The sequence below is a fragment of the Caretta caretta genome, chromosome 19, assembly GCF_965140235.1.
Source record: "Caretta caretta isolate rCarCar2 chromosome 19, rCarCar1.hap1, whole genome shotgun sequence".
Taxonomy (NCBI): domain Eukaryota; kingdom Metazoa; phylum Chordata; order Testudines; family Cheloniidae; genus Caretta; species Caretta caretta.
The window spans coordinates 2,124,830-2,151,179 of record NC_134224.1 but is presented as its reverse complement, the minus strand read 5'-3'; the positions used below and the strand labels follow the sequence as shown (position 1 = coordinate 2,151,179).

The 26,350-nt window shown below is 46.2% G+C and overlaps 1 protein-coding gene across 4 annotated transcripts in view; it reads right to left on the bottom strand.

Moving 5' to 3' along the window:
- Positions 1–26,350, bottom strand: part of GRIK3 (glutamate ionotropic receptor kainate type subunit 3) — a 276,204-nt gene that overhangs the window by 55,403 nt on the left and 194,451 nt on the right. For all 4 annotated transcript variants that reach the window (XR_012665519.1, XM_048825738.2, XM_048825737.2 and 1 more), the window contains 3 exons: positions 24,548–24,771; positions 11,587–11,705; positions 6,025–6,242 (listed from right to left, as the gene is read on the bottom strand). Coding sequence is in view for 3 of the 4 variants with exons in the window: in XM_048825738.2 (XP_048681695.1) it covers positions 6,025–6,242; positions 11,587–11,705; positions 24,548–24,771 (561 nt within the window). In the remaining variant the exon portion in view is untranslated. The remainder of the gene's footprint in view (positions 1–6,024; positions 6,243–11,586; positions 11,706–24,547; positions 24,772–26,350) is intronic.

Below are 26,350 nucleotides of genomic sequence, written 5' to 3'. Positions count from 1 at the left end.
TGCAAGGGAATATTAAAAATTCATCCTCAAAACATAAAAACCCAGGTCATGTTCGCAAAGGAGGCTAATTCCTAGATAAATTCCTCCCCATTCCCACTCTCCTTTATCTTCTCCTTCTCTCTCATTTTTAACACATACTTCTACAACCCAATTGTGGTTTCAAAGGCTTTCTTAAATCTCTTAATTAATTTTCATCTTCTAAGCAGCAGTAAAATGTGACAGCTCTTTGCATGTTCTCTGCTGTGTCGGACAACTTCTAAAATTAATTTCCGTTTAAATGGACGGAATTCATGTAATTTGCCTTCCATGACATGATTGCAATGTATTCGCGGCATTGGACTGCATGGACTTTCATAGGTGTGGCCTAAAAGCCTTAACATGGACTTGCCAAGAGACAAAGCAGGCATCAGATTCCTTTTCTCTGGTTTGTTTTCCGTTTTGGTTTATTGTTTTGTTTTCTTCCCCTTTCCTTTGCCATGGATCTTTTTCTCCAAGGCACTTAGTGCTTGATCAAAGGTTAACATAGGTTGGAGGTATGTCACAGTAGCTAGTTACCCTCTGAGTCCTGTCAGATGCTACTGTTCTATTATTTCCTGAATTAAGATACCTGTTGTGTTCCTGTTTCTTTAATGACAGGTTTCAGAGTAACAGCCGAGTTAGTCTGTATTCGCAAAAAGAAAAGGAGGACTTGTGGCACCTTAGAGACTAACCCATTTATTTGAGCATGAGCTTTTGTGAGCTACAGCTCATTTCATCGGATGCATACCGTGGAAACTGCAGAAGACATCATATACACACAGAGACCATGAAACAATACCTCCTCCCACCCCACTGTCCCGCTGGTAATAGCTTATCTAAAGTGATCATCAAGTTGGGCCATTTCCAGCACAAATCCAGGTTTTCTCACCCCCCCACCCCCATACACACACAAACTCACTCTCCTGCTGGTAATAGCTTATCTAAAGTGATCATCAAGTTGGGCCATTTCCAGCACAAATCCAGGTTTTCTCACCCTCCGCCCCCCCCCCACACACAAACTCACTCTCCTGCTGGTAGTAGCCCATCATTGTGAAGAGAGTGGTCACTTTGGATGGGCTACTACCAGCAGGAGAGTGAGTTTGTGTGTGGGGGGGGGGCGGAGGGTGAGAAAACCTGGATTTGTGCTGGAAATGGCCCAACTTGATGATCACTTTAGATAAGCTAAAAGAAAAGGAGTACTTGTGGCACCTTAGAGACTAACCAATTTATTTGAGCATGAGGTTTCGTGAGCTACAGCTCACTTCATCGGATGCATACCGTGGAAACTGCAGTAGACATTATATACACACAGAGACCATGAAACATACCCCCTCCCACCCCACTGTCCTGCTGGTAACAGCTTATCTAAAGTGATCATCAAGTTGGGCCATTTCCAGCACAAATCCAGGTTTTCTCACCCTCCGCCCCCCCCCCCCCCCCCACACACACACAAACTCACTCTTCTGCTGGTAATAGCCCATCCAAAGTGACCACTCTCTTCACAATGTGTATGATAATCAAGGTGGGCCATTTCCTGCACAAATCCAGGTTCTCTCACCCCCTCACCCCCCTCCAAAAACCACACACACAAACTCAATCTCCTGCTGGTAATAGCTTATCCAAAGTGACCACTCTCCCTACAATGTGCATGATAATCAAGGTGGGCCATTTCCAGCATAAATCCAGGTTTTCTCACCCCCCCACCCCCATACACACACAAACTCGCTCTCCTGCTGGTAATAGCTCATCCAAAGTGACCACTCTCCCTACGATGTGCATGGTAATCAAGGTGGTCCATTTCCAGCACAGATCCAGGCTTTCTCACCCCCCCCCCCCGCCCCGGGAACACACACACACACACACACACACATAAACTCACTCTCCTGCTGGTGCTAGCCCATCCAAAGTGACAACTCTTTACATAATCAAGTCGGGCTATTTCCTGCATAAATCCAGGTTTTCTCACATCCCCCCCACCCCCATACACACACAAACTCACTCTCCTGCTGGCAATAGCTCATCCAAACTGACCACTCTCCAATTTAAATCCAAGTTTACCCAGAACGTCGGGGGGGGGGGGGGGGTAGGAAAAAGCAAGGGGAAATAGGCTACCTTGCATAATGACTTAGCCACTCCCAGTCTCTATTTAAACCTAAATTAATAGTATCCAATTTGCAAATGAATTCCAATTCAGCAGTTTCTCGCTGGAGTCTGGATTTGAAGTTTTTTTGTTTTAAGATAGCGACCTTCATGTCTGTGATTGCGTGACCAGAGAGATTGAAGTGTTCTCCGACTGGTTTATGAATGTTATAATTCTTGACATCTGATTTGTGTCCATTTATTCTTTTACGTAGAGACTGTCCAGTTTGACCAATGTACATGGCAGAGGGACATTGCTGGCACATGATGGCATATATCAGATTGGTGGATGTGCAGGTGAACGAGCCTCTGATAGTGTGGCTGATGTTTTTAGGCCCTGTGATGGTGTCCCCTGAATAGATATGTGGGCACAGTTGGCAACGGGCTTTGTTGCAAGGATAGGTTCCTGGGCTAGTGGTTCTGTTGTGTGGTATGTGGTTGTTGGTGAGTATTTGCTTCAGGTTGCGGGGCTGTCTGTAGGGAAGGACTGGCCTGTCTCCCAAGATTTGTGAGAGTGTTGGGTCATCCTTCAGGATAGGTTGTAGATCCTTAATAATGCGTTGGAGGGGTTTTAGTTGGGGGCTGAAGGTGATGGCTAGTGGCGTTCTGTTATTTTCTTTGTTAGGCCTGTCCTGTAGTAGGTGACCTCTGAGAACTCTTCTGGCTCTATCAATCTGGATTTGTGCAGGAAATGGCCCACCTTGATTATCATACACATTGTGAAGAGAGTGGCCACTTTGGATGGGCTATTACCAGCAGGAGAGTGAGTTTGTGTGTGTGTGGGGGGGGGGCGGGGGGGCGGAGGGTGAGAAAACCTGGATTTGTGCTAGAAATGGCCCAACTTGATGATCACTTTAGATAAAGTATTACCAGCAGGACAGTGGGGTGGGAGGGGGTATTGTTTCATGGTCTCTGTGTGTATATAATGTCTACTGCAGTTTCCACAGTATGCATCCGATGAAGTGAGCTGTAGCTCATGAAAGCTCATGCTCAAATAAATTGGTTAGTCTCTAAGGTGCCACAAGTACTCCTTTTCTTTTTGTTTCTTTAATACGCTTCATATTAGAGCAGGAAATTACTTACTCTTGCTGTCTGTCTGGATTTGAGAGCTAGCGTGATGGAGAGGGTGGAAACCCCAAAGGTCGACTGTTAGGCAGACTAAAGCCTCTTCCATGCCACTTGGAGAACGCTTTTCCAGCAAATTCAACATGTGCTGAACCTTCTGTCTGTGTCCCAACAACTGTTCTTTTGACTGAAAACTGGTTGATGTTTGTTGTCCAGGGCTTGTGTTCATTCTGTGCCTTTAGCATTAGTATTGGGAACACGATTGGAACCCTGCTGTCAGTCACACACCAGCTAACTTGTAGACTGGGGTTTAAATTTGCATCGTGAGACACCTTCACGGGGCCTGGTTTTCATAAAGTGTTGAACACCAACACACTGAGAATCAGGATCCTTTAAGATGGCGCTTGTCTGTTAGCCCAAATCACTAGTCAGACCTGAAAGTGCAGTTCTGGGACAACGAATGGGTTGTATTTCCTTGCTCCCACAAATATGTGGCGAGGGGTGGGCAGAAAATTGCATTACGTTGTTTTCTGAAGACACTGGTGGAATGATCCCGGAAATATTCTTGCTCCTTGTGATTCCTAAATTCCAGCTCTGCAACCCTGTTGACCTAGTATGGATGAAATATTTGGCCCACTGTGTTCAGAGATGGGGGAAGAACAGTGTTATAACAAAAACCCTGTAGCAAGGGAATAACCTGAGACTACACAAGCTTTGTATGTAATAGGCCCAAGGCAGAGATAAGGGTCTTTTACTTACTAGCAGGCCATGAAGTAAGTTTATCTGATTACTTTTATCTCTTTGCATCTGAAAACATGATTTTCTTGAATTTATTTATGCTGTTTGTTCTTACGATTTATCAAAGATGTAACACCATCAGCAGGTGCCCATCCTGTGCTGTACAAGACCTGATAACAATTAAAAATGGACAATTTCATACTAGTATACACTGTAACAAGGAACAGACTACTTATTCCTACCTAGATAGATAAGTAGCTACTCAGTCCCTACCTAATACTCTTATGAGTAAATAAAAAAACCTTCTCTGTGCAAACCACCCCCTCCCTTAGCACCTGTGAGAAAAACAGGCAACAGAAGGTTAGCAGATCCAAGCCGTCTGCTGAACCACTTATCCGTTCTTCAATATTATTCAGGTTTCAGAGTAACAGCCGTGTTAGTCTGTATTCACAAAAAGAAAAGAAGTACTTGTGGCACCTTAGAGACTAACCAATTTATTTGAGCATGAGCTTTCGTGAGCTACAGCTCACTTCATCGGATGCATGCCGTGGAAACTGCAGCAGACTTTATTTATACACAGAGAATATGAAAAAATACCTCCTCCCACCCCACTGTCCTGCTGGTAATAGCTTATCTAAAGTGATCATCAGGTGAGCCATTTCCAGCACAAATCCAGGTTTTCTCACCCTCCACCCCTCCACACAAATTCACTCTCCTGCTGGTGATAGCCCATCCAAAGTGACAACTCTTTACACAATGTGCATGATAATCAAGTTGGGCCATTTCCTGCACAAATCCAGGTTCTCTCACATCCCCCCCACCCCCATACACACACAATGTATGGGGGTGGGGGGGATGTGAGAGAACCTGGATTTGTGCAGGAAATGGCCCAACTTGATTATCATGCACATTGTGTAAAGAGTTGTCACTTTGGATGGGCTATCACCAGCAGGAGAGTGAATTTGTGTGGAGGGGTGGAGGGTGAGAAAACCTGGATTTGTGCTGGAAATGGCCCACCTGATGATCACTTTAGATAAGCTATTACCAGCAGGACAGTGGGGTGGGAGGAGGTATTTTTTCATATTCTCTGTGTATAAATAAAGTCTGCTGCAGTTTCCACGGCATGCATCCGATGAAGTGAGCTGTAGCTCACGAAAGCTCATGCTCAAATAAATTGGTTAGTCTCTAAGGTGCCACAAGTACTTCTTTTCTTTTTGTCAATATTATTCAGTGTGTTTTGTTTCATTCTGTTTGAGCTGTGTGGGTTAGTTGTGGTTGGTGATATATCACATGGTGTTGTTCCCTGCCGGAGTGAATGGAACTCTCAGGATTCTGGTGTGAAAGGTCCCAGAAAGTTTGAGATTTGCTATTTGAGAACATTCATGCTAATAAGACATGATTATGTTAAAAGGTCAATGAATGCACATGAGGCAAGAGACGTTGCTTAAAAATGCAAAAAAAATTAAATAAATAAAAAAATGGTGGAAAGGTGTTTGCAGCATTTGTTCAGCTCTAGTTTGCATTTTTAATCTCTCTCCTCTTGATTCTGAATTCATCTAGAAGCCTATAAGTTTGTCTTCAAGGGCTTCAGGGCATCCTCATTGGGGATGGAGGGACTAGGGGAGTTGTGAAGGTCTGGAAGATGCCTGGGGAAAATAAGACTTTCTGGAGGAGTTTAGTACAAGCTGCACAGAAGCTCTGCCTTGATTTGGGAATACACCTTCCATCTGGAGCGTCTGAGCTTTCATTACCCAGTGTCCTTTGTATCTTGGAAACTGTAAAATCAATGCCATTTAAAATTTCTAACACCAATTAGCCTCTGGCAGAAGCGAGCTATGGATGTTCCATAGCCTGGATGACTTATAATGGGTGTGGGCAAAGTCCTAGCAAAGATGCAAGAGACAACAATCTTGCATTAAGAGGAGGGGGAAAGGACTATGTGACATAACTAGTTTTTCTCTGCTCTTACTCCCTCTGGTTTAAGAACATTGCTTTGGTCCTATTTCTTGTGTGTTTGCATTTGCATTTCTGCCTCGAGGGTGGAATGCATATGTTTGATCTCACCTTGAAGAAGGTCATGGTAGCTCCATCCTTCACAGCTCCATACTCTATTTTCGTTTGCTTTGCCAGATCATCTGCCGAGTCGATGGGGGATTCCATTCTCTCCACAGTCAGGAAGGCAGCAAGGTTGGCTGTGTAGGACGAGATGATGATGAGCGTGAAGAACCACCAGATGCCGCCAATGATCCGTGTAGACAGAGCTTTGGGCATCAGCTCAGACCCTAGGAGAGTAGGAAAAGCAGTTGAAATGAGTCAGAAAAGAAAGAGAGAAAAGAAATAAAAAGAAAACAGTACATATTTCAAGCACTAGGTCACATTGCTGAACTGTAACAACTGCACAAATTAAGCCAATTGTTTTTAATGCAAATTACCCAGACGTCTTGCATGCAAAGAAATTTGTATTTTTTTTATGTAGCATTTGCAGAATTTTCTCTCTTTGTTGCTGACCTTGGGTACAGTGCACAGTTTACAGGAAACCTTCAAAACTGAAGTAATTAACTAGGCTGCTTTTATGAGATTTAAATAGCAAGTCATTTATGAACTTTTATGAGTGTTTTGCTCTGCCATTTAAAAAGCGCTTTACTTTTATATGAATTACTTCTCAAAGGCCTCATTCTGGGGGGAGTATTCAAATACACAAGGCTTAAAAAAATCAAACAATGCAAGAGAGAAATGATCAGGATCCATTACTTTGAATAGCTGCTGGAGGTAGAAAAGTAGGAGATCTTGTACAGCATGGAAGGTGTAACTCGCCTGGAATGACTGTGACTGAACGGAGATGAAGGACTAAATGGGCTGTGCTATTTTTGCAATCTCGTGAGACACTGATTAAAAATGGGGAAAGGGGTTGGGTTTGAAACAGCTGCAGTCAGAAGACATTTCTGATCTGGAATTTGCATGGAAAGTTGGATTCTGCAAGATAATTTAAGGAGTGTGGCGTTAAAGTGTGGCACATAATGCAGCATTTCCCTCGCATTAGGTGCCTGAGGAAGCAAGGTTGTCTCATCAAGAACTTATTCCTGCTCCATTCTGTCTCATCCTTTGGTGTAGCTGAAGGCGTGGCTCTGAAAACCATTTCTGAATCAGATGCAGAATGGAGTTAAAAGCAACACAGGGGACCTCTAATTTAACTGCGTCCAGTAAGGGAATGATTCATCCTGCTACAATGTCTCCCTGGATACTGACCTTGTCCAGCTCTGGGAAGAATCTTTATTAAGTGTTGCTACAGTGCTGGCAGGGGGACACAGAACAATATTTCTTGTGGGTGTTGCTGAACTAATGCTTTGGGTTCTTTTAGTTTCCCTGCCGTGACCATAAGTGGATCTGGGTGGAATAATTCATAATTTAATCATGCGTGCGATACATTTCATTTCTCCGTTCCTGAATTGTCTGCAACCAGATCACAACTGGCTTGGGTTTTATTCCTGACTTAAAAATAACTCACCAAACAAATCCTTGCACTGGGACTCCCTTGTGCACAGTTCACTGCATGTATGCCACGTTTGAAATTCAAACTATTTTGATTGGACAGCCAAGTCACATGGTATGTCCTCGTTTGGGCAAGTGTAACGTGTAGGAACAAGCTTCTGGTGTAAATGGTCATGGCTATGAATCCAATTGGAGCCTTTTCATTGGCTCTGGTGGGCTTTGGACCAGGCCCTATGTGAAATTAGTTGGTGAGACAAGTTTCAGCTTATCTTGAAGTTTTCTTTCTACAGAAGAGCTGGCAGGGTTTATAGCCCTAGTAAGTCCACAGCCATCCATGGCACCTCTCACAATCTGAATCCAGACACTCCTTTCCAATTCGAGCTCAATCCTCTCGCAAACGGACTGTTTGCTCCAATCTGGGCAAACGTTAAAACCAGATGGTGCTTGACAAGCGACTGAAGAACCCAAATGGAACTGCAGTAGCTGTAAAGGAGCTGGGACCAGCCAAGTGAGCCGTACCAGGAAAAACACCTTGCGTGGTAACGTGTGGGATGGGAGTGAGTTTCCCTGGCTCTTCTAGGGCACCGAGGGCCTGTGGAGCTGTGCTTGCTTGCACTAGACCTGAGCTGCACCCACTGTGTGCAGCCAGGGAGAAGTGTAGGATTCAGCAATGCAGATACAGCCCAGCGTTGCTCCCAGGGTAACAGCCTTTTGTCAATGGAGGTTCAGGGTCTGGAGAAAAGCACGAGACACTTCCTGTACAAACTGACTTCTCTTTTCATCTTAAAAACCTGGTTGGAATAACTTTTTTTTCTGAATCCACAAACATGTGTCTTTCTTCTCTCCTACTTCTCTCATTTACCGCCCTACCCCACCATAGGTCTCTTTCTGACAAACGCTCAGATACTGTTCTTCCACTGGTCCAGTGTTGCTCTTATTCCTGGATATGCAACCAGACAAATGACACCCAAGTGAGGCAGGGTACTGCTGACTGCTGAGCTCCAAAACCCATGGACGACTGCATCGTGACGGACCTGGGTATTTCTGAACTCATTTAAGTCATCCCTCTCAAACAGCCCCCATTTCAGTCCCAAAGTTCCATGGCAGCCTCTCACTTCGACTGCAGAAAATTACTGACAGCAAAGAATAAAGCATCCTGGGACTGAGGCTATAAACAGAGTTGGTCACACTAAGCAAAGGGTTCCTGCAGCTGTTTGTTTCCTGCATGGGTAGTTCTTTATGTCCCGCATTCTGGGTCTCTGCCACGTACTGTGCCCCACTGCTGGGCCTTGACAGATCATCAGGTCTGGTTTACTTACTTTTAAAGTTTGTTTTTGGAAATTTGGAAGACTCTAATCAAGAGAAGTCTCATGTTGAGCCTCTGTTCAGCTTGAAACAATTCTGCTCTAATCCATCCAGCCTATTTCTAAGGTTCCTGTCACTATGGTATCAAAGAACTCCTCAGACATTAACTCCTGCAGACACCATCGAAGGGCGTTTTGGGAAAGTGCCCTAGTACGTTTTGTACGGCTTCCTCAAGACTGGAACACAGATGGGATGTGGAGAAGACATGTGGGAGAGGAAAGACACTAGACTGTACTTTCATTATACAGCTCTCCTTAGGTGATGAACATTTACACTGCTAGCTAAGAAAACAGGTTTTTGAAGGTACTTTCAATTGCACTTTATTTAATTGGCAGCTATGGAGTCCATCAAAATGAGTGTTCCAGCAGAAAGCCCTATTATCATCTAGGAGTATTTTATGAATTACCTGTGCCAAGGATCAGTGGATGTGTTTGTAGTTTTTGAACTTCTCAATTCACTGAGCTGAAACCCATCTGATATTTTGGATGCTATACCTAGTGACTGACCAAAGCCTTTCTCAAAGGGTTCTGTTGTTTTAGGGTCTGTCCACTGTCTGTTCTCCCTTCCATGCCGTGCTAGGATGGAGTCACCACGTGGGAAGAAATGTTAAACTCTCAGCCGCATGCATTGCGTGAGAACTGGTTCTACTAACGACCAGTGAATGGTGTGAGGCAGGTTAGATCTTCCTGAAAGTAAATGAATCACTTAAATTATTAAAGCTGTGTCACCAGAGAAAGAGAGATGGGGGGCTACTGCTCCACCTGGTGAATTTAAGCAGCTGAGATGGATTGTAACATAATGTATTCTCACACACAAATGCACTTCCAGCTGATCTTTTAGGGGTATATTTTCAGACTCCCTATTTCTGACATAGTTTGTGCCTATAAAAACTGCACCCGTATTGTTGGTTTTTTTGCATGTGTGGGTAAGTCACATATTTGCTCCAACAGCCAGGTGCAGAGCTGTCTAAATGGGGGATTCCGCATCCTTGATAAACAACAGGCACAAAGATAAGCAGTTGTGAAACTTCACTCACACAAAGAGGTGAAGCTGGGGCCAGGCTGAATCTTGGACCCCTAAGATGTAGTAACTCACTTTATTTATTTAGTCTTTATATCAATTTAGACCTACTGGTAACTCTACCCCATGTTCTGGGCATAGGGTGACCAGGTGTCTGGTTTTCGACTGGAACACCCAGTCGAAAAGGGACCCTGGTGGGTGGGGTCAAAAGGGAAGGGGTGGGGCCTCGGGGAAGGGGCAGGGCTAGGGTGTTCATTTTCTGCCATTAGAAAGTTGGCAGCCCTATCTGGGCACTCTTGGCATCTGTGTAAAACTTCAATGTCAAGCTCCATGTGACGCTGGAGTTGCCAAACATAAAGCAGCTGCAGCCACACCTCCTTTATCCTGCCCTACTGAGCACCATCCAGTCACCCCTCACAGGACTAGTAAATTTGAACACGGCCCCCCTACCTCCCACCAGACCGAAACCTCCCTCAGTCCTACGCCGAGGCCGGCTCAGACAGATGGGCTTTGTGACATGCCCGGGAGGTCAGCAGGTCCAGGCGATTTCAGAAGTTGGAGGGTAGGAAGAACATGGCAATGGAAAGGAGGCTTTTTTATAATGAGAAGGATGTAGCTAGAGGTCTCTGCTGATGGCAGATGGGGCAGCATGGCTTTAACTGACAGTCCTCGTGGAAGCGCTTATTCCATTCTCTCTTACCTCTCTTACCACGGGGCAGGCGCTTCCCCAAATAAATTACAGTGACTTCTACTGTAGAAACAATCTCTGTGTTCAACAATTCAGAGCAGGAGGTGAGCACTCTCCTGCCTCCACCCTCATGAGGAGATAAGGTGAAAAAGAACACGCCGGTCTCTGTTGGGTGAGCAAAGAAGAGTCCTCCAGCCCCACCCTCCTGTGACAGATGAGGAACTGTTCAGGTTTTCTGGAGAGTCTCCGTACCAACGCCTCTGGCTGAGGCAGCTGGATTCCTATCTCAGGCTGGGTTAGTTCTTTGCCAAACTGGTTTTAATGTCCTTTCTCCCCTATTTCCCGCCAGCTACACAAAGCAGTGAAAGCACAGTCTACAAACGAAAGGAAAATCATGGCAAGTGAATTATGCCCTACATAGACCCCAGGACCCTCCTGAGCTCCAAGTCATGGCTGGTTTCCATGGATCAGATTAATTCCACTTAGGCATTTATCTAATTAACCCCTGTCTGGCCTTGTTTGCACTAGGCTCACTGGCGCACGTGCAGCTGGATAACGCAAAGCCCTGGATTGTATACAACACACACACATCCAACCAACTCTCCGGAGAATTGCTTCTATCTGAGCTCGCCACTTGTGCATGGTACATCTCAATCAGAAAGAGTAACAGGAGAGACAAATAGTTCATCCCACGGTGGATGCCATGAGCAGTAAAACTGTCAGCGGAGAGCGATCTCCCAGTTCCTGCAGCTAACTGCCTACCCAGCGTGGAGACAAAAAGCCGGTGTTGACAAGCACTTCTGTAATCGTTAAGAGACAAACTTCACAATTTCAAACCCAATGTCTGTGCCTGTCAGCGTGCAGTAACATAGCTCCTCTCTGCAACCCGGGCGTAGGGCTGCCACATTTATTCTTTTTGCTACAGTTGGTTGTTTTTGACAAGCGCAACTGTGCTTTACCTTGCTCCTGTCAAACATCAGGCACCAAACAAAAGCTCTCACCGTCACAGAAAATAGCAGAGTGTGTGTGTGGGTGTGGTGGGGGGTTAGGGGGGCCAGCCGTACCTTGCTGCATAAGCGCTCCCATTCCAAACCAGAAGCTGTTGAGCAGGGTGAAGTTATTCTCCACGATGTCTGATCCCGGGTTGCAGGGGTGAGCGTCGTACCACTCATACGGGCTGAACCTGTGGAAAGCAAGAGCGTGGTGTTTGGGAGGTTGCATGAGAAGGGCCCAATGGACCGGGAAAGGCAGAGCTGTTCCAGATGGAGCTGTTCCAGAGCGCCCGCTGACCCCTGACATTTCTCCATCTCTTAAACCCAGGGAGAAGCTTGGCCAAGAATTTCCAATGTGATTAGGGGTTTGGGGAACCTCAAGTTTTGGGAGCCCAACTTGAGACCCCTGATAAAGAGGCCTGCATTTCAGACGGTGGGTGCTCAGCATCAGGCCCCTTCATGGCGTCTCAGGCTGGGCCCCCAAAGTCACCGGCCCCTTTTGAAAAGCATGGCAGAGGACTTTCCAGTCATACACAGTCAGCAGAAGCATGAGGCTGATGGAATGGAATGAGGCACAAACACAGGAGCTCCTCTCGCACCTAGTATGAACAAAGGACTCTTCTGTGCCCACCGGGCAGATTCTGCAATAATTTCTCAGCATCATCTCATGCAAAGTGTAGTATTTCAGAGACGCTGGGGAGCTACTTCCCCCCGGAGCACAGGAGGATCTGTTTGTGTTTTAATTGCTGTTGGAAGAGGAGTATTTTGCAGAAACACAAGTCTCTTGCAGTGGGCACAACAGCACATTCGGTGGAACCCTGTACAGCCTCCCAGCAGAAGTAGGGAGCTCCTGCATCTCCCCCACTGGAGTTATCCCTAGAATAACTTTGCTGTCAAGGCTTGCCTACGCTACTGAAATATGCCAGGCTAACCGCTACTGTTCCCCCTCAAGCACCCCTGGCACCCAAGCACAGACGTTCTCACGCTGCTTTGCAAGTTTGCTAACTGCCATTTGGAGAAGAGTACGCTTCACCAGGGTTAAATACTGACTAATTCAGAACTCCTTTCGTGCCAGAGGGTGGTAGATGCAACTGTTGAACTAGCTGCTGACTCAGTGACCCACAATGCACCAGTGGCCTTGCAAAACCTCCCAGAATGCTCTGTGTCAGACAGATGTGCTAGGAACTGTGGGACAGGTACTTCAGGTAAGAGTATAAGGAAGGAATATGCAAGATGCTCCATTTCAGCACCTAGCAACCTGGGCAAACATAACCCCTCTTCCCTGTCATGGGGGTAGCTCTGCCAAGACTTACTTGCAGCTGAGATGAGCTTAACACAGCAAATACCTGCTGAGCCGGGGAGGCTCTAGTGGGCTACTTAACAGAAGCATTGCCTCCAGACCCAACAAGTACCGCGGCTTGCAGCGTGGCTTCAGCAATGTGCAGACCCAGCGCAGCAGGTGAATGGAGGAGTCTGTTAATTGCACAGGTCTGTTCTCATGCCCAGCCCAGCAGTTTACAGACAAAATCAACAGCCTGTTGTAGTCGCCTCTCGGCACAGCTGAAAGCCCTGCCTGAGACGGATGGGTAAATACATCTTTTAACGGCGCTCACTCAACCAGGATCCTGAGGGGGCTCTCGTCAGGAGAGATGCTAATATTTTTAGAGCTGTTTATTCACATTTGCTAAGAGTCCCAAATTTTGCAGTGATTAAATTAAAGACATAATTGGCATAATTGCTTTTGAACCAGACATATTAATTATTATCAGCTCAGCTTCCTTTAGAAATCCCTGTAGTCCTGCCTCAAATCCTGCAGCCCCCCGTTTGTGTTAGGAGAGGTGTTTTAAAATAACTTGTAAGTCTCCACCAGATGTGGTGCTCTTTGGGGAGATGTCCCATTTAGTTTCATGGGGTTTCCTCAATCGGAGAGGGACAGATGTCTTTGGGGGGGTTGGGGAGAGGAGAATTCAGACTTCAGGCACTGAAAGGAACCTTATAACAGTGCTTTTGCAGAAAGTGGCACACCTTCACCTTTGCACATGTAGAACATTAAATATTAAAATTGGAAAATTAAAAACTAGACTGAACAAAGCACTAGAAAATACCCGGTAGGGAGCAATCCTGAATTTGCCGGGCTATAGACTAAATGGGGCATCACAGGACTTTGTACTTCACAAAATCTTGCAAATTAATTTTGAGTATATTTGTGCTGTGCGAGGAAACTGATAGATAAATCTGTCCATTCCTCCATGTTGGGGAATTATTTTTTCCCCGTTAATGACATTTATAGTTTTCATCAGAACATTTCTTCAGCATTTTTGGGTATTAAGTGAAATCTGGCAACTGAAAATGAATGATTTCCCCCGCCAACAAAAACCCTCCAAAGATCGATGAAAACGGAATGATTATGATTACTGGAACATTTGTCTGGTCAGAAATGCTGTGATGAAGAGCGTTGTCCATCTCTGTTCTCCATGTGCTTGTCAGTGCAGTATGTGAGTTCCTCTCCCGGATCACATCCCTCCCCGCATTTTCACTCAGGTGCACGACTGGCAGCAGCACTGGAGGCTTCCCCGGCTCTGCCCTACTAGGGTGTCTCAATCCCAACCTTCCAGAACCACCCTGGAGGGGACATACACGTCTCCATGACCCATTGAATCGTAGACATCTCTGCTAAGACTGCCCATAAAGGGACAAGTGGAAGACTCTAGTGACATGGACCCCAAATTACTTCACACACTGTTACTGAACTCTCAGTCACTGCCAGGTCACACTTGAGAGGACCGGAGGATCTTGACTCTGGAAGTCTGTGTTCAATTCCTGGCTCCGCCACAGACTGACGGTGTAACCTTGGGCAAGTTACTTCCTCTCTCTGTGCCTCAGTTTCTTATCTGTCAGATGGGGATAATATTCCATCCTTCCTCTCATTGTTTGCCTGGTCTGTTTAGACTGTGAGCTCGTTGGGGCAGGGGCTATCTCTTACCAGTGTTTGCACAGCACCCAGCACCCTGCTTTGGTTTGAGCACTACAGTATTACTAGTCTGTCTAGGTATTGATTGGTCTATCCCTTTCCCATCCCTCTGCTTTAAAAAAAAATTAGAAAGGAAGACAAAATTGTACTGAAATTAAAGTCGGCTTTAAATACTGCCCATTTCTTTAATGGCCTGGGCTGAAGTGTGCCAGGGCTTTACATTGAGAGTACATAAAATATAGTGAGCAAGCCAGACCCATTGACTGAAGCCAGAGTTGAAGAATTAGATAAAAACTTTCTCTGGCTGCCAACTGAAAGAATATAAAATGGAAGGGGAATTGGGAAGATCAAATGAGCCCAACAAGATAACACGCTGAAGGTCTCTGAGTGAGAACCTGGTAGTGCTGCTCAAATTACAGAGAAATATTCAGAAGACTGCAAAGCAGGGGAGTGACTTCAGTGCCTGAAAAGGCTCATGGGACCATTAAAGCAACAGAGGCATAATGAAGGCATGGAGGGGTTCATTTCTTCCCTCTTGTTGGAGCCATAATAAATGGGGGCCGCTAAGGATTCATTGGGGCAGGCTTTCCTCCCCTCTATGTGAGGACCAGGTTTCAAGTGAAATGGTTCATGAGAAAATACAATTATTTTTTGACAGGTTTCAGAGTAGCAGCCATGTTAGTCTGTATTCACAAGAAGAAAAGGAGTACTTGTGGCACCTTAGAGACTAACCAATTTATTTGAGCATAAGCTTTCGTGAGCTACAGCTCACTTCCTTTTTTGGTTTTTCTTTGCAGGAAGAGCGGGGAAGCATTTCAAAGAAGGCTCAAGTAGAAAGCAAGGATCTATCACAAAATACTTTGAGGCTAAATTGCATCTCTAGAGAAATCTCTCATGGGTGGCATGGCCCTTGTTAGGATTCAAATATTTAAAAACCTCCATGCATGATCCCCTGATCAGTAGTAATTTGGGGATCACATCACTGAGAGCAACAGGTGATGATTAGAAGGGAACAGCCGGCTGCACTGCTGGCTTGGATCATTGTATAAGTGTCACCAGACAAATTACCACCATGAAGCTGTTCTGTATCTCTAGCGTTTATGGCTCTTTGGGGATCAGGGTGGTTAGAGGCAGTGGCCCCATCCAGAAGCAGGAAAGACTGATTAAAAGTGATGATGGATCAAATACATCCTTTGCCTGCCTCTAAATAGTCCCCGAGTCGGTTTTAAGTGTCACTGACCTATGATGATAGCTTCGACAGAGGCCCCTGGTGCCTAGTCTGGGAGGCGCATGTCTTTGAATTACAGCTTGACTATTTGACTTTGTTTTTCTTCTGAGAATAGAACTTCCAGAGGCTTTGCGAGGGTCAAGAGCAGGCATTGTTTCCATTATGTCTGGAGACCATAAATAAACCCACCATTTTCCCCGTGATATCTCTCGCTCTCCATCTGCATTCATTAAAGGATCATTCCTGTACAACTTTAATCACACTGGATGCTAGAAATTCCTTAAAAGGGCACTAGGGCAGAAGAAAATGGCAGAAGCAGAACCTATTAGTTAGAAAGAGGAGGAAAAAAGGAAACTGTATGTGCAAAGGTGGCTATAAATTATTGTACCCTGTGAGTAACCGGATAGGAAAAATGCTATATTACATTGCAGGCATCATGATGTGACTCAGGCATTGGCTTTGCTACAAATCTGTACATTTTATCAGTGCAAACTAAACCGAAGGAAGTTGTATGGAAAGCTAGGGAACAGCAAATGATAAATGACATGGAAGAAATTAATGTTAACCCATTTCAACACCTGGATTTGGGCCATGCAAAGTGGGACCAAACCTGCCACTTCACAATGGAGCCAGGCTTCAAACTTTTCTGGGGCTGAGACCCTCAGTCTGAGGAGATATGGACACTCTGACAGTGGACAGCCATTTCATTGGAGACTTCAAGAGTTGGCAGGCCGAGCTAAATGGAAGGAGTTCCCTCATCATTTTGACCCTGGATTTGCAGTGCACTGTGAAGTGCATCTGAGCATCCAGAGTGTCCCCTTTGGAATCATCAGGTAGAGTTTAAGAAGGAGCAAACTTCAGCTTGAATTGTGAATGTGTGTCGCTCCTGTAATCTCAGCAACCAGATCAGTGATATCAGTCAACGCCGAACAGAGACGTTACTGGAAATAGAAAAGGAGTACTTGTAGCACCTTAGAGACTAACCAATTTATTTGAGCATGAGCTTTCGTGAGCTACAGCTCACTTCATCAGATGTATACCGTGGAAACTGCAGCAGACTTTATATACACACAGAGATCGTGAAACAATACCTCCTCCCACCCCACTGTCCTGCTGGTAATAGCTTATCTAAAGTGATCATCAGGTGGGCCATTTCCAGCACAAATCCAGGTTTTCTCACCCTCCACCCCCCCACACAAATTCACTCTCCTGCTGGTGCTAGCCCATCCAAAGTGACAACTCTTTACATAATCAAGTCGGGCTATTTCCTGCATAAATCCAGGTTTTCTCACATCCCCCCCACCCCCATACACACACAAACTCACTCTCCTGCTGGTAATAGCTCATCTAAACTGACCACTCTCCAAGTTTAAATCCAAGTTAAACCAGAACATCTGGGGGGGGGGGGTAGGAAAAAACAAGAGGAAACAGGCTACCTTGCATAATGACTTAGCCACTCCCAGTCTCTATTTAAGCCTAAATTAATAGTATCCAATTTGCAAATGAATTCCAATTCAGCAGTTTCTCGCTGGAGTCTGGATTTGAAGTTTTTTTGTTTTAAGATAGCGACCTTCATGTCTGTGATTGCGTGACCAGAGAGATTGAAGTGTTCTCCGACTGGTTTATGAATGTTATAATTCTTGACATCTGATTTGTGTCCATTTATTCTTTTACGTAGAGACTGTCCAGTTTGACCAATGTACATGGCAGAGGGGCATTGCTGGCACATGATGGCATATATCACGTTGGTGGATGTGCAGGTGAACGAGCCTCTGATAGCGGGGCTGATGTTATTAGGCCCTGTGATGGTGTCCCCTGAATAGATATGTGGGCACAATTGGCAACGGGCTTTGTTGCAAGGATAAGTTCCTGGGTTAGTGGTTCTGTTGTGTGGTATGTGGTTGTTGGTGAGTATTTGCTTCAGGTTGCGGGGCTGTCTGTAGGCAAGGACTGGCCTGTCTCCCAAGACTTGTGAGAGTGTTGGGTCATCCTTTAGGATAGGTTGTAGATCCTTAATAATGCGTTGGAGGGGTTTTAGTTGGGGGCTGAAGGTGACCGCTAGTGGCGTTCTGTTATTTTCTTTGTTAGGCCTGTCCTGTAGTAGGTAACTTCTGGGAACTCTTCTGGCTCTATCAATCTGTTTCTTTACTTCTGCAGGTGGGTATTGTAGTTGTAAGAAAGCTTGACAGAGATCTTGTAGGTGTTTGTCTCTGTCTGAGGGGTTGGAGCAAATGCGGTTGTATCGCAGAGCTTGGCTGTAGACGATGGATCGTGTGGTGTGGTCAGGGTGAAAGCTGGAGGCATGCAGGTAGGAAGAGCGGTCAGTAGGTTTCCGGTATAGGGTGGTGTTTATGTGGCCATTGTTTATTAGCACTGTAGTGTCCAGGAAGTGGATCTCTTGTGTGGACTGGACCAGGCTGAGGTTGGTGGTGGGATGGAAATTGTTGAAATCATGGTGGAATTCCTCAAGGGCTTCTTTTCCATGGGTCCCAGTCTCTATTTAAGCAAATTGGATACTAGGCTTAAATAGAGACTGGGAGTGGCTAAGTCATTATGCAAGGTAGCCTGTTTCCTCTTGTTTTTTCCTACCCCCCCCCCCCAGATGTTCTGGTTTAACTTGGATTTAAACTTGGAGAGTGGTCAGTTTAGATGAACTATTACCAGCAGGAGAGTGAGTTTGTGTGTGTATGGGGGTGGGGGGGATGTGAGAAAACCTGGATTTATGCAGGAAATAGCCCGACTTGATTATGTAAAGAGTTGTCACTTTGGATGGGCTAGCACCAGCAGGAGAGTGAATTTGTGTGGGGGGGTGGAGGGTGAGAAAACCTGGATTTGTGCTGGAAATGGCCCACCTGATGATCACTTTAGATAAGCTATTACCAGCAGGACAGTGGGGTGGGAGGAGGTATTGTTTCATGATCTCTGTGTGTATATAAAGTCTGCTGCAGTTTCCACGGTATACATCTGATGAAGTGAGCTGTAGCTCACGAAAGCTCATGCTCAAATAAATTGGTTAGTCTCTAAGGTGCTACAAGTCCTCCTTTTCTTTTTGCGAATACAGACTAACAGGGCTGTTACTCTGAAACCTGTCGTTACTGGAAATGAAGCAGCACTGATGGCCCTGTGCTAATTAATTCTGGTAATTAGGATCCTGATCCTTGCCATTCAGTGATACACTTTGTTATAACAATAACTCAGTAGGAGAAGATGGGGCGATAGGAATAATATTAACAGTGGCTGGGGCTCTTTCATGTGTGGGTTCAGTTCTCATGGCAGCCCATTCCAGCCAGGAACCAGCCCCTGGATTGCTCCTGGGGGCTGTTTTAGCTCTTTCCAAAAGCAAAGCTATTTTTATGGGTTCCTGAGACAAAAAGGCACCCCAGCCATTTCCCCACTAATGGATAAACCACACCCACCTAGACCAGCAGCTTTCCAATCACCCAGCCCAATGTACACAGCCCTATTAGCACTCTGCAGCAACCCTACAATAACAAACCAGGGCACTCAGTCCCACCAGCACTCCAGAGCACCCGTTTATCCAAGGCAGCTAAGAAATGCCAGGTGGTAGCTGAACTTGGCATAGGGCTGGGTAGCACTACAGGGGATTCTGCTCTCCCATCTGCTCATTCTGCAGGAGATGCCGCAGGTCGTTCGAGCCAAGACCTCCAGAAGAGGTTACTCTGCAATGGGGGGTTGCCCAGGGAACCAAAGGCAGTCGTCAAAGCTGTTCTTTTCTCCCATTTGTCAAAGAGGCAGAAAAAACAAGAGTTAACTCCGCTAGCCGCCTCCATTGCAGGAGCTTGGACTGCGTCACACACATGCTGTTACCATTTGACACCTCTTGCTCTCGGATTCATAGGGTCCTCTAGCCGACAGTGCCATACCGGGAAGGCAGGCCCGAGAGGCGCACGTGGCCTGCCCCAGCTCCCAAAGCAGAGCCCCAGAGAACACAGCTCTTTGGAGTCCCCCTCCCGTGCTCCAGACACCAGCCCCAACAGATCAGAGCATTCTGATCCTTTCCTATCTATACGTGTCAGAAAACGAGAGAGAAGCTGTGAGAGAACTCCCTGCTTTGGAGTGGAGGCACAAGTGCGTTTGTGTAGCAGACGCTGCAGCCAAAATCCCCCATCCGGAGGGTGAACAATTCCCCCTGTAGTGGCACGCCGGAACCAGTGCATGTCACTGGACAATGGAGATCTCAAAGCTTTATTCTGCATGGGACTCCTATCAGCCTTTGGAGAAGACAGTTGCTGAATGCATACGCCCCTGTGGATAACACAGAGGTTCTTCAGTGTGCATTTGGGTAGGCAGCCCCATCCATTTTACAATACACCACTTGGCCCACTGCAAGGATCATTCTGAATTTCCTCTTTATAAAGGTCAACTCCCTAATTCCATTCCACCTGTGGGTGGAGCTGGCAGTTCATTTCCAGTTTCCTTTGTGCCTTTCATCACTGTCCATTGAAAAGATTTTTCTGTTTCAGGTTTAATCAATTGCCTTTTCAAATGCCTGGAAAGGAAAATCAGGATGAGCTTTAGGGATTTTTTGGTCCCCCCTGTGAAGAAAGAAATGTAAACTCGTAAATCTAAAAATGTATTAGAATTCTAATTCCAAACCACACAAGAAATCAAACACAGTCCTTATGTCAATAGAGTCCATCTAGCAATGTTCCGCATTGTTAGCAGAGACAGAGAGCAGAGATAATCTCTCTGTGAATGTGTTACTCATCACAGCGACTACTTCGCTCATCATAATTAGCCTGTGTTCATCTTTCCAGATGAACATCTCATTCCCTGCTAAGCGCCTGGGAGCTTCTCTCTCTGGCACTGCAGAAGTGCTAAGGAGCTGATCAGGAGGCTGGGATAGAGTTGCTACAGCAAAATTCTGCAGATCTCTAACACGTTTTTCCGTAGCTCTTCAGCCGTGCCACCTCGTGTGGTGAGGCTACCAGTTCCCCAAAGCTAAGGACTGAAATGCTTTGGTCTAATTAAAGTCTTTGGGCTCAGTGTTAGGGGTATATAGGTGAAAATTAATATCCTGTGATATACAGGAGGTCAGGCTAGATGATCTAATGGTCGCTTCTGGTCTTAAACTATGAAGCTATAAAAACAGTATTGGTAATTCAGCAGCTGGTGTTCTCTTCTCTGGCTCTGCCTCCGTAGCTCCCCTGCAGTTTCAATTAGATAGAGTATTGAATGGAAGATATTCCCGGAAGTGAATGACTGGTGTGTTGTGTTGCTATGTGCTATGTACAAGAATCCCTGTTGTACAAATGATATACAGGGATCCCCACCCTCCATGATTTGCAGCTACCTATGGGATGAAATTCACCAGCTATTTATGAATTTTCTAACAGGTGTTCGCTCATAACATCACCTTGGGATCTGGACCCAAATTTTTTGGCTGCGTCCATGTCTGCATTGTAAATTTCTTCAGTATTATTGAGGGTGGATGGCGTTATATAAACATACGGCCATTATCATTTGTGACCTCATGGGCAAGGTTTCCACTGAAGTCAACTGTGGCTCAACATGTGGAGTTAGCATGGGAGTAGAAGCCAGGAACTACTGAATTCTGATCCCACCCCTGCTACTTATTTGTTGTGCAACCTTGGACAGGTCTGGAAAATGGTTAGAAAATGGCATTAAATTTTCATGAAAAAAACGTGACTCTCCATCCCCACCAAAAAAGAAAAAAAAAATCTGAATTTCATTTTTTTAAACCAGCTCTGCCTGTTGCCTCATCTGCAAAATGGGGATAATGTTTATGGATAATTATTACTCTTTGTTATTTGTATTGCAGTAGCTCTAGGAGTGTCAGTCATGGACCAGCACCCCAATGTGCTAGATGCTGTACAAACAGACAGTCCCTTTCCTACAGAGCTATAGTTAGTGTCTGCAGAGTGCCGGGAAGCTGTAAAGGGTTAGACACACTCTAGGTCCTGTCACTTGCTAGAGATCCATTGTGAAGACTGGTAAGAAGAACAGGTCTCATTGTCGGAAAATAAACCTTTTACTTACCCTCCAAACACCCTGGGCCTAGTTACGTCTTTTGATGTCAGTGGAGTTACTCCTGATTGACACAAGGGTAAGAAGAATCAGCTGCTTCGCCAGCTCAGATGTTCTGGAGAGAACAAATATTCTGCCTGCTAAGCAGAGTTTACTTTGACAACTGCTCTACGTGTAATTAGGGTATTACATGCTAAACCCAGGTAATCATTTCTAAATGCTGCAGAGAACCCAGGAGGGCTGCAAACTGCAGCAATGCTGGAACATCGGGGTTAATGGATTCTGGATACTGTCGTTTGATAATTAATCTCTGCTTTGAATGTTTGATTGAAATGTCAGTGGATTAGAGGCAGGCTGCTCTTTTTGAAGGACACTTTAAGGAAAACACCATTCCATCCATCCTAGGAAGCTATTGGGCACTGAGGCCTGCCCAGAGAGCTGGTGCAGTCCTGGGGGCTGGAGATTTCTCAAGGCACAAATGGCAGTGAGGTACCTAACTCACAATGGGAACTGGGCACTGAACCGCTGTTTGTGCCCATAGGCAGAGCCCGTCTCAGGCTGGTCTCTGGGACACAGATGGTCAGTGGCATGCAAAGGAAATGTAGCCCATCAGGATAATATTGAGAGCGCTTCTAGGTACTGGAAAAAACTCCACAGCAAACTCCAGCCACATGGCACCAGCCACAATGGAGCAGGCTGCTCTCCAAGCTCCCAATTTATGAGCTTTGAAATGATAAACAGCAGAGCATGGCCATAATAGCTCATTTATGTGCTGCATTAAGCACCCCTGAGGACCCCTTCAGACAACCAAAACAAGGCTGCCTCTGTGTCCCATAAATATGGATGAGTGGCATGCAAAATGGAAGCAAAGCCATTAGAAAATGGCTCAATTAAGGATACTAATCAAAAGGCGAGGGAGGGCTAATGGGGACTAGTGCCTCCAAGAGAGACCTTCCTGTTGCATGGAAGGCCCACAAGCTTATTTATGGCCCATTGTCCAATGGGAGGGACGCAGACACTTTGCCTGTGCATATTCTGAAGTGGCCCCAGACTGTGTATCTCATCAAACAAAGACTGTATGAAATTAATAATGCATGCAAATGTATGCAAATGCTGCTGCTTTTAAAGATAGGAATGTGTTTTAAACATGAAGATTAGCGGCATGTTAATTTTGTAAACAGACACATTGCCAGGTCCATAGCAACAGGCTTCCCAGTGTTTTGCTATACAGACGGTTTGGGGGATTACTTGCAGAGGGTTCAGCGAGAGAAGGTGAAAGTGATTGAAGCTATGGGGCGATCTGTGTCCCGAGAGAGTGGGACTGGTTAGAGGTGATATGAAAAAGGCAGCACAGAGAAGATAAATCAGGTGCTCCCACTACCCTTCATCACAACTAGGGCACAGGTTTCAGAGGAACAGCCGTGTTAGTCTGTATTCGCAAAAAGAAAAGGAGTACTTGTGGCACCTTAGAGACTAACCAATTTATTTGAGCACAGTCAGTGAATGGAAAGGCAACAGGCTTTACAGTGACAAAAGCAAATACTTAAAAAACAAAAACGAGGAGTCCGGTGGCACCTTAAAGGCTAACAGATTTATTTGGGCAGAAGCTTTCGTGGGTAAAAAACCCACTTCTTCTTGCATCTTCATGCATATTTACCCAAATAAATCTGTTAGTCTTTAAAGCGCCACCGGGCTCCTCATTGTTTTTGTGCATACAGACTAACACGGCTACCCCGCTGACACTTAAAAAACAAACAAACAAACAAACCCAAAACACATAATTGGCCTAGGGAACTCATTGCCACAGCACGTCATTGGGGCCAAGAGACTAATGTGATTCAAAAGAGGCTTACACGTGAGAACACCCACAGCTACTTTTAGTAGGGTAAAAAAAAAAAAATCTCTGAAAGGCTATAAACCACTCTCTATGTCATAGAGGAGAGGGAGTAAAGGGGGTAGAAGGAACTTCTGCTATGGGCAGCTAACCCAGCATTTTAACTACAAAGTTTCCGGCACCTCCAAGCAGCTGGCACTGGCCAACTCTCGAGACAGGACACTGGGTTAAATGGGCTGATCCAGTCGGCCAGTTCCTGTGTTCCGGGGCTATTTCCATTGAGAAAAGCAGCAGCCACTGTTAGGGACCCTACAATAGCAAAGCGATCTGCACAGCATGATACCACTACTGAGAAATCCCCCAACGCTGACAGGGCATCTTACTGTATTATAGTAACAAACCATCGTGTCTACGGATGACTGACCCTACACTAACAAACCAGCGTATAGAGAAGCAATTATCAACCCTACAGTAACAAAGCCTGCTTATCTCAGTGAGTGATCTTACAGTAAATAAATAAACCCCATCCCCCAAACAGCAGACCTGATTATCATTTCACTCACAGAGTAAATCAGGAGTAAATCCATTGATTCAACTGGAGCTGCAATGGTGTGGAACCAATATAAGTGAGATCAGAATCAGGCCCTGTGAAGTAACCCAACCGTACAATAACAAACCATGTACACTGTCTGAATCGTGAGCAGCCCTGCAATAATGAAGGATGCTCAGCCTGGTGCTCCAGTTATCCCACAGCAAGGAAGAGGAAATAAACAGTGCATGCAGTCTGACAATCATGAGCAACCCGACAATAACAAACCAGCCTGTCTCTGTGCAATGGAGGAAATGTCATTGAATTAAGAGAAGAACGGGTTTAATTTGCAGGCTCTCGGGGGTGGTACACCAAGCAGCAAAATGATTCTGAACTCGGCAAAGGGCAGCACGCGTGATGTGCAATGGCAGTCTGGAGCCGTGGCATCGGAGCGCCCCTTACCTGGCTATGACAAACAGCACACAGCTGACCCCCAAGTAGGCGAGGAGAATGTACATCCAAATGTCAGCAGACAAGGGGTTGAGGAAGGAAAACACACTGGGATTGGTCCCGTTGGGCTTCCGGTACAGAATGCTGACCCCCAGTGTCATGAAAGGCTTGGAGAAGTCTATCGCTTTTTCCCGGACGTGGGTGATCGTGAGAGGAGCAACGGCCAGATCAGCTTTCTGTGCGGCAACACAGAGGTGGAGAGAGAGAGAGAGAGAAGCCATTAGAAACCAAGGCACTTCCAGCCCCATCTAAGCACGCTGCCTCCTCAGACCGGCCGCCCTCCTGGGAGCCTGAAGTCATGGTGCCCAGGGCAGGGGAGACGCTGACCGAATGCAGGGAGCAGCAGCAAGTGTTTGGTAAATTCACTCTGTTGTTTATTCCAACTTGGGGCAGGCCTGGCCTCACTCAAAGCAGAAACACACCAGCCCCTCCTCCTCTTCCCCCCCCCAACCTGAAGAAGAAAGATGATACCAGGATCTTTGGAAGCAGTTTGGGTCTTGCCTGGAGGCGTTTGGGCTAGCGCCACAGAAATCAGTTTATACCAACTGTGGATGGGGCCCAAGGGTTGCAGAATCAGGGAAGTACCAGAACTGAGCGGACGCGAAACATTGAGAGATTTGTTCTTCACGCTTTGATTCTGTTCGCCGTGAAACCCACCAGGGCCGGTCCACAGGGTCTCACGCCCACCCTGCTCAGTTACACATCCAGGAGGCGGGGGGGATTCAGACAAATCACCAGCACTCAAAGCACAGTCAGCCGAAGGGCTCAAGGCTCAGGGCAAGACCAGGTTTGGCTGGTGACAAGGGGGGGGAGAGAGACGGAGGGGGCGGGGGAGGGAGATGGAAAAAAGCACCATAGACATAAGGGGAGATGCTCTTTCCCCCAGTTCATGTACACACTGGCCCTTAGTTTATTACTACTCATTTGTATTACAGTAGCACCTAGAGGACCTGACTGAAACCAGCGTGAGAGAGAGAGTCCTTGCCCCCAAGAGTATGCAATATAAACAGCCACAGATGGGAGGGGAAACTGAGGCACCGAGCGCCGCAGTGACTTGCCCAGGTTGTCACAGAAGGTCAGTGGCAGAGGCAGGAATAAAGCCCAGGTCTCCCCACCCCCAGCCCAGGGCCCTCCCCACCAGACCACACAGCCCCTCTGTTAGGGTCACTTGGGTTCGCAGCACATGTTGCCTGGAGACTAGAGCCTAAAGCTTGCTAGCTGAACAACAAACCAACCCCGGGCAGGCTCCTTCTCCCAGGGGCATGATCCTGTACGGTGCTGAGCACCTTCCAATCCCACTGCAGTTGCCATGCTGAACTGGGCCCAAACCACAGGCCAAATTTTAATCTTGGCCCCTCAGGGCAGATCAACTCCAGGATTTTCCTCTTCCTTTGCGTGAGGGATCTGTCAGGAGTACGCAGCTGCTGGAGCAAGTGGCGAAATCTTCCCCCCATGCACCTTTTCACCCGGGGAGCCTGGCCTGCCCTCTGGGTGTGTGTCCGTCCATCCGTTACCTACATCTGTTCTGGTTCTCACACCAGTGCCCAGGGAGGCCACACAGTAATCATCAATAATAATTGCCATAGCCAGAGGATCCTTCTGATGCCCTCAGGGCATCTGGGTCTTGCAATGCCCAGCACTTGGCGTGGCAAGCAGCTCATGCAGAGAGAGATATTTGTGATGCCGCTTCAACTTATTATGCTTCTATTAATCTCAACAAGGCCACGGGGAACTCCTTCCTTTTAATTATTCAAT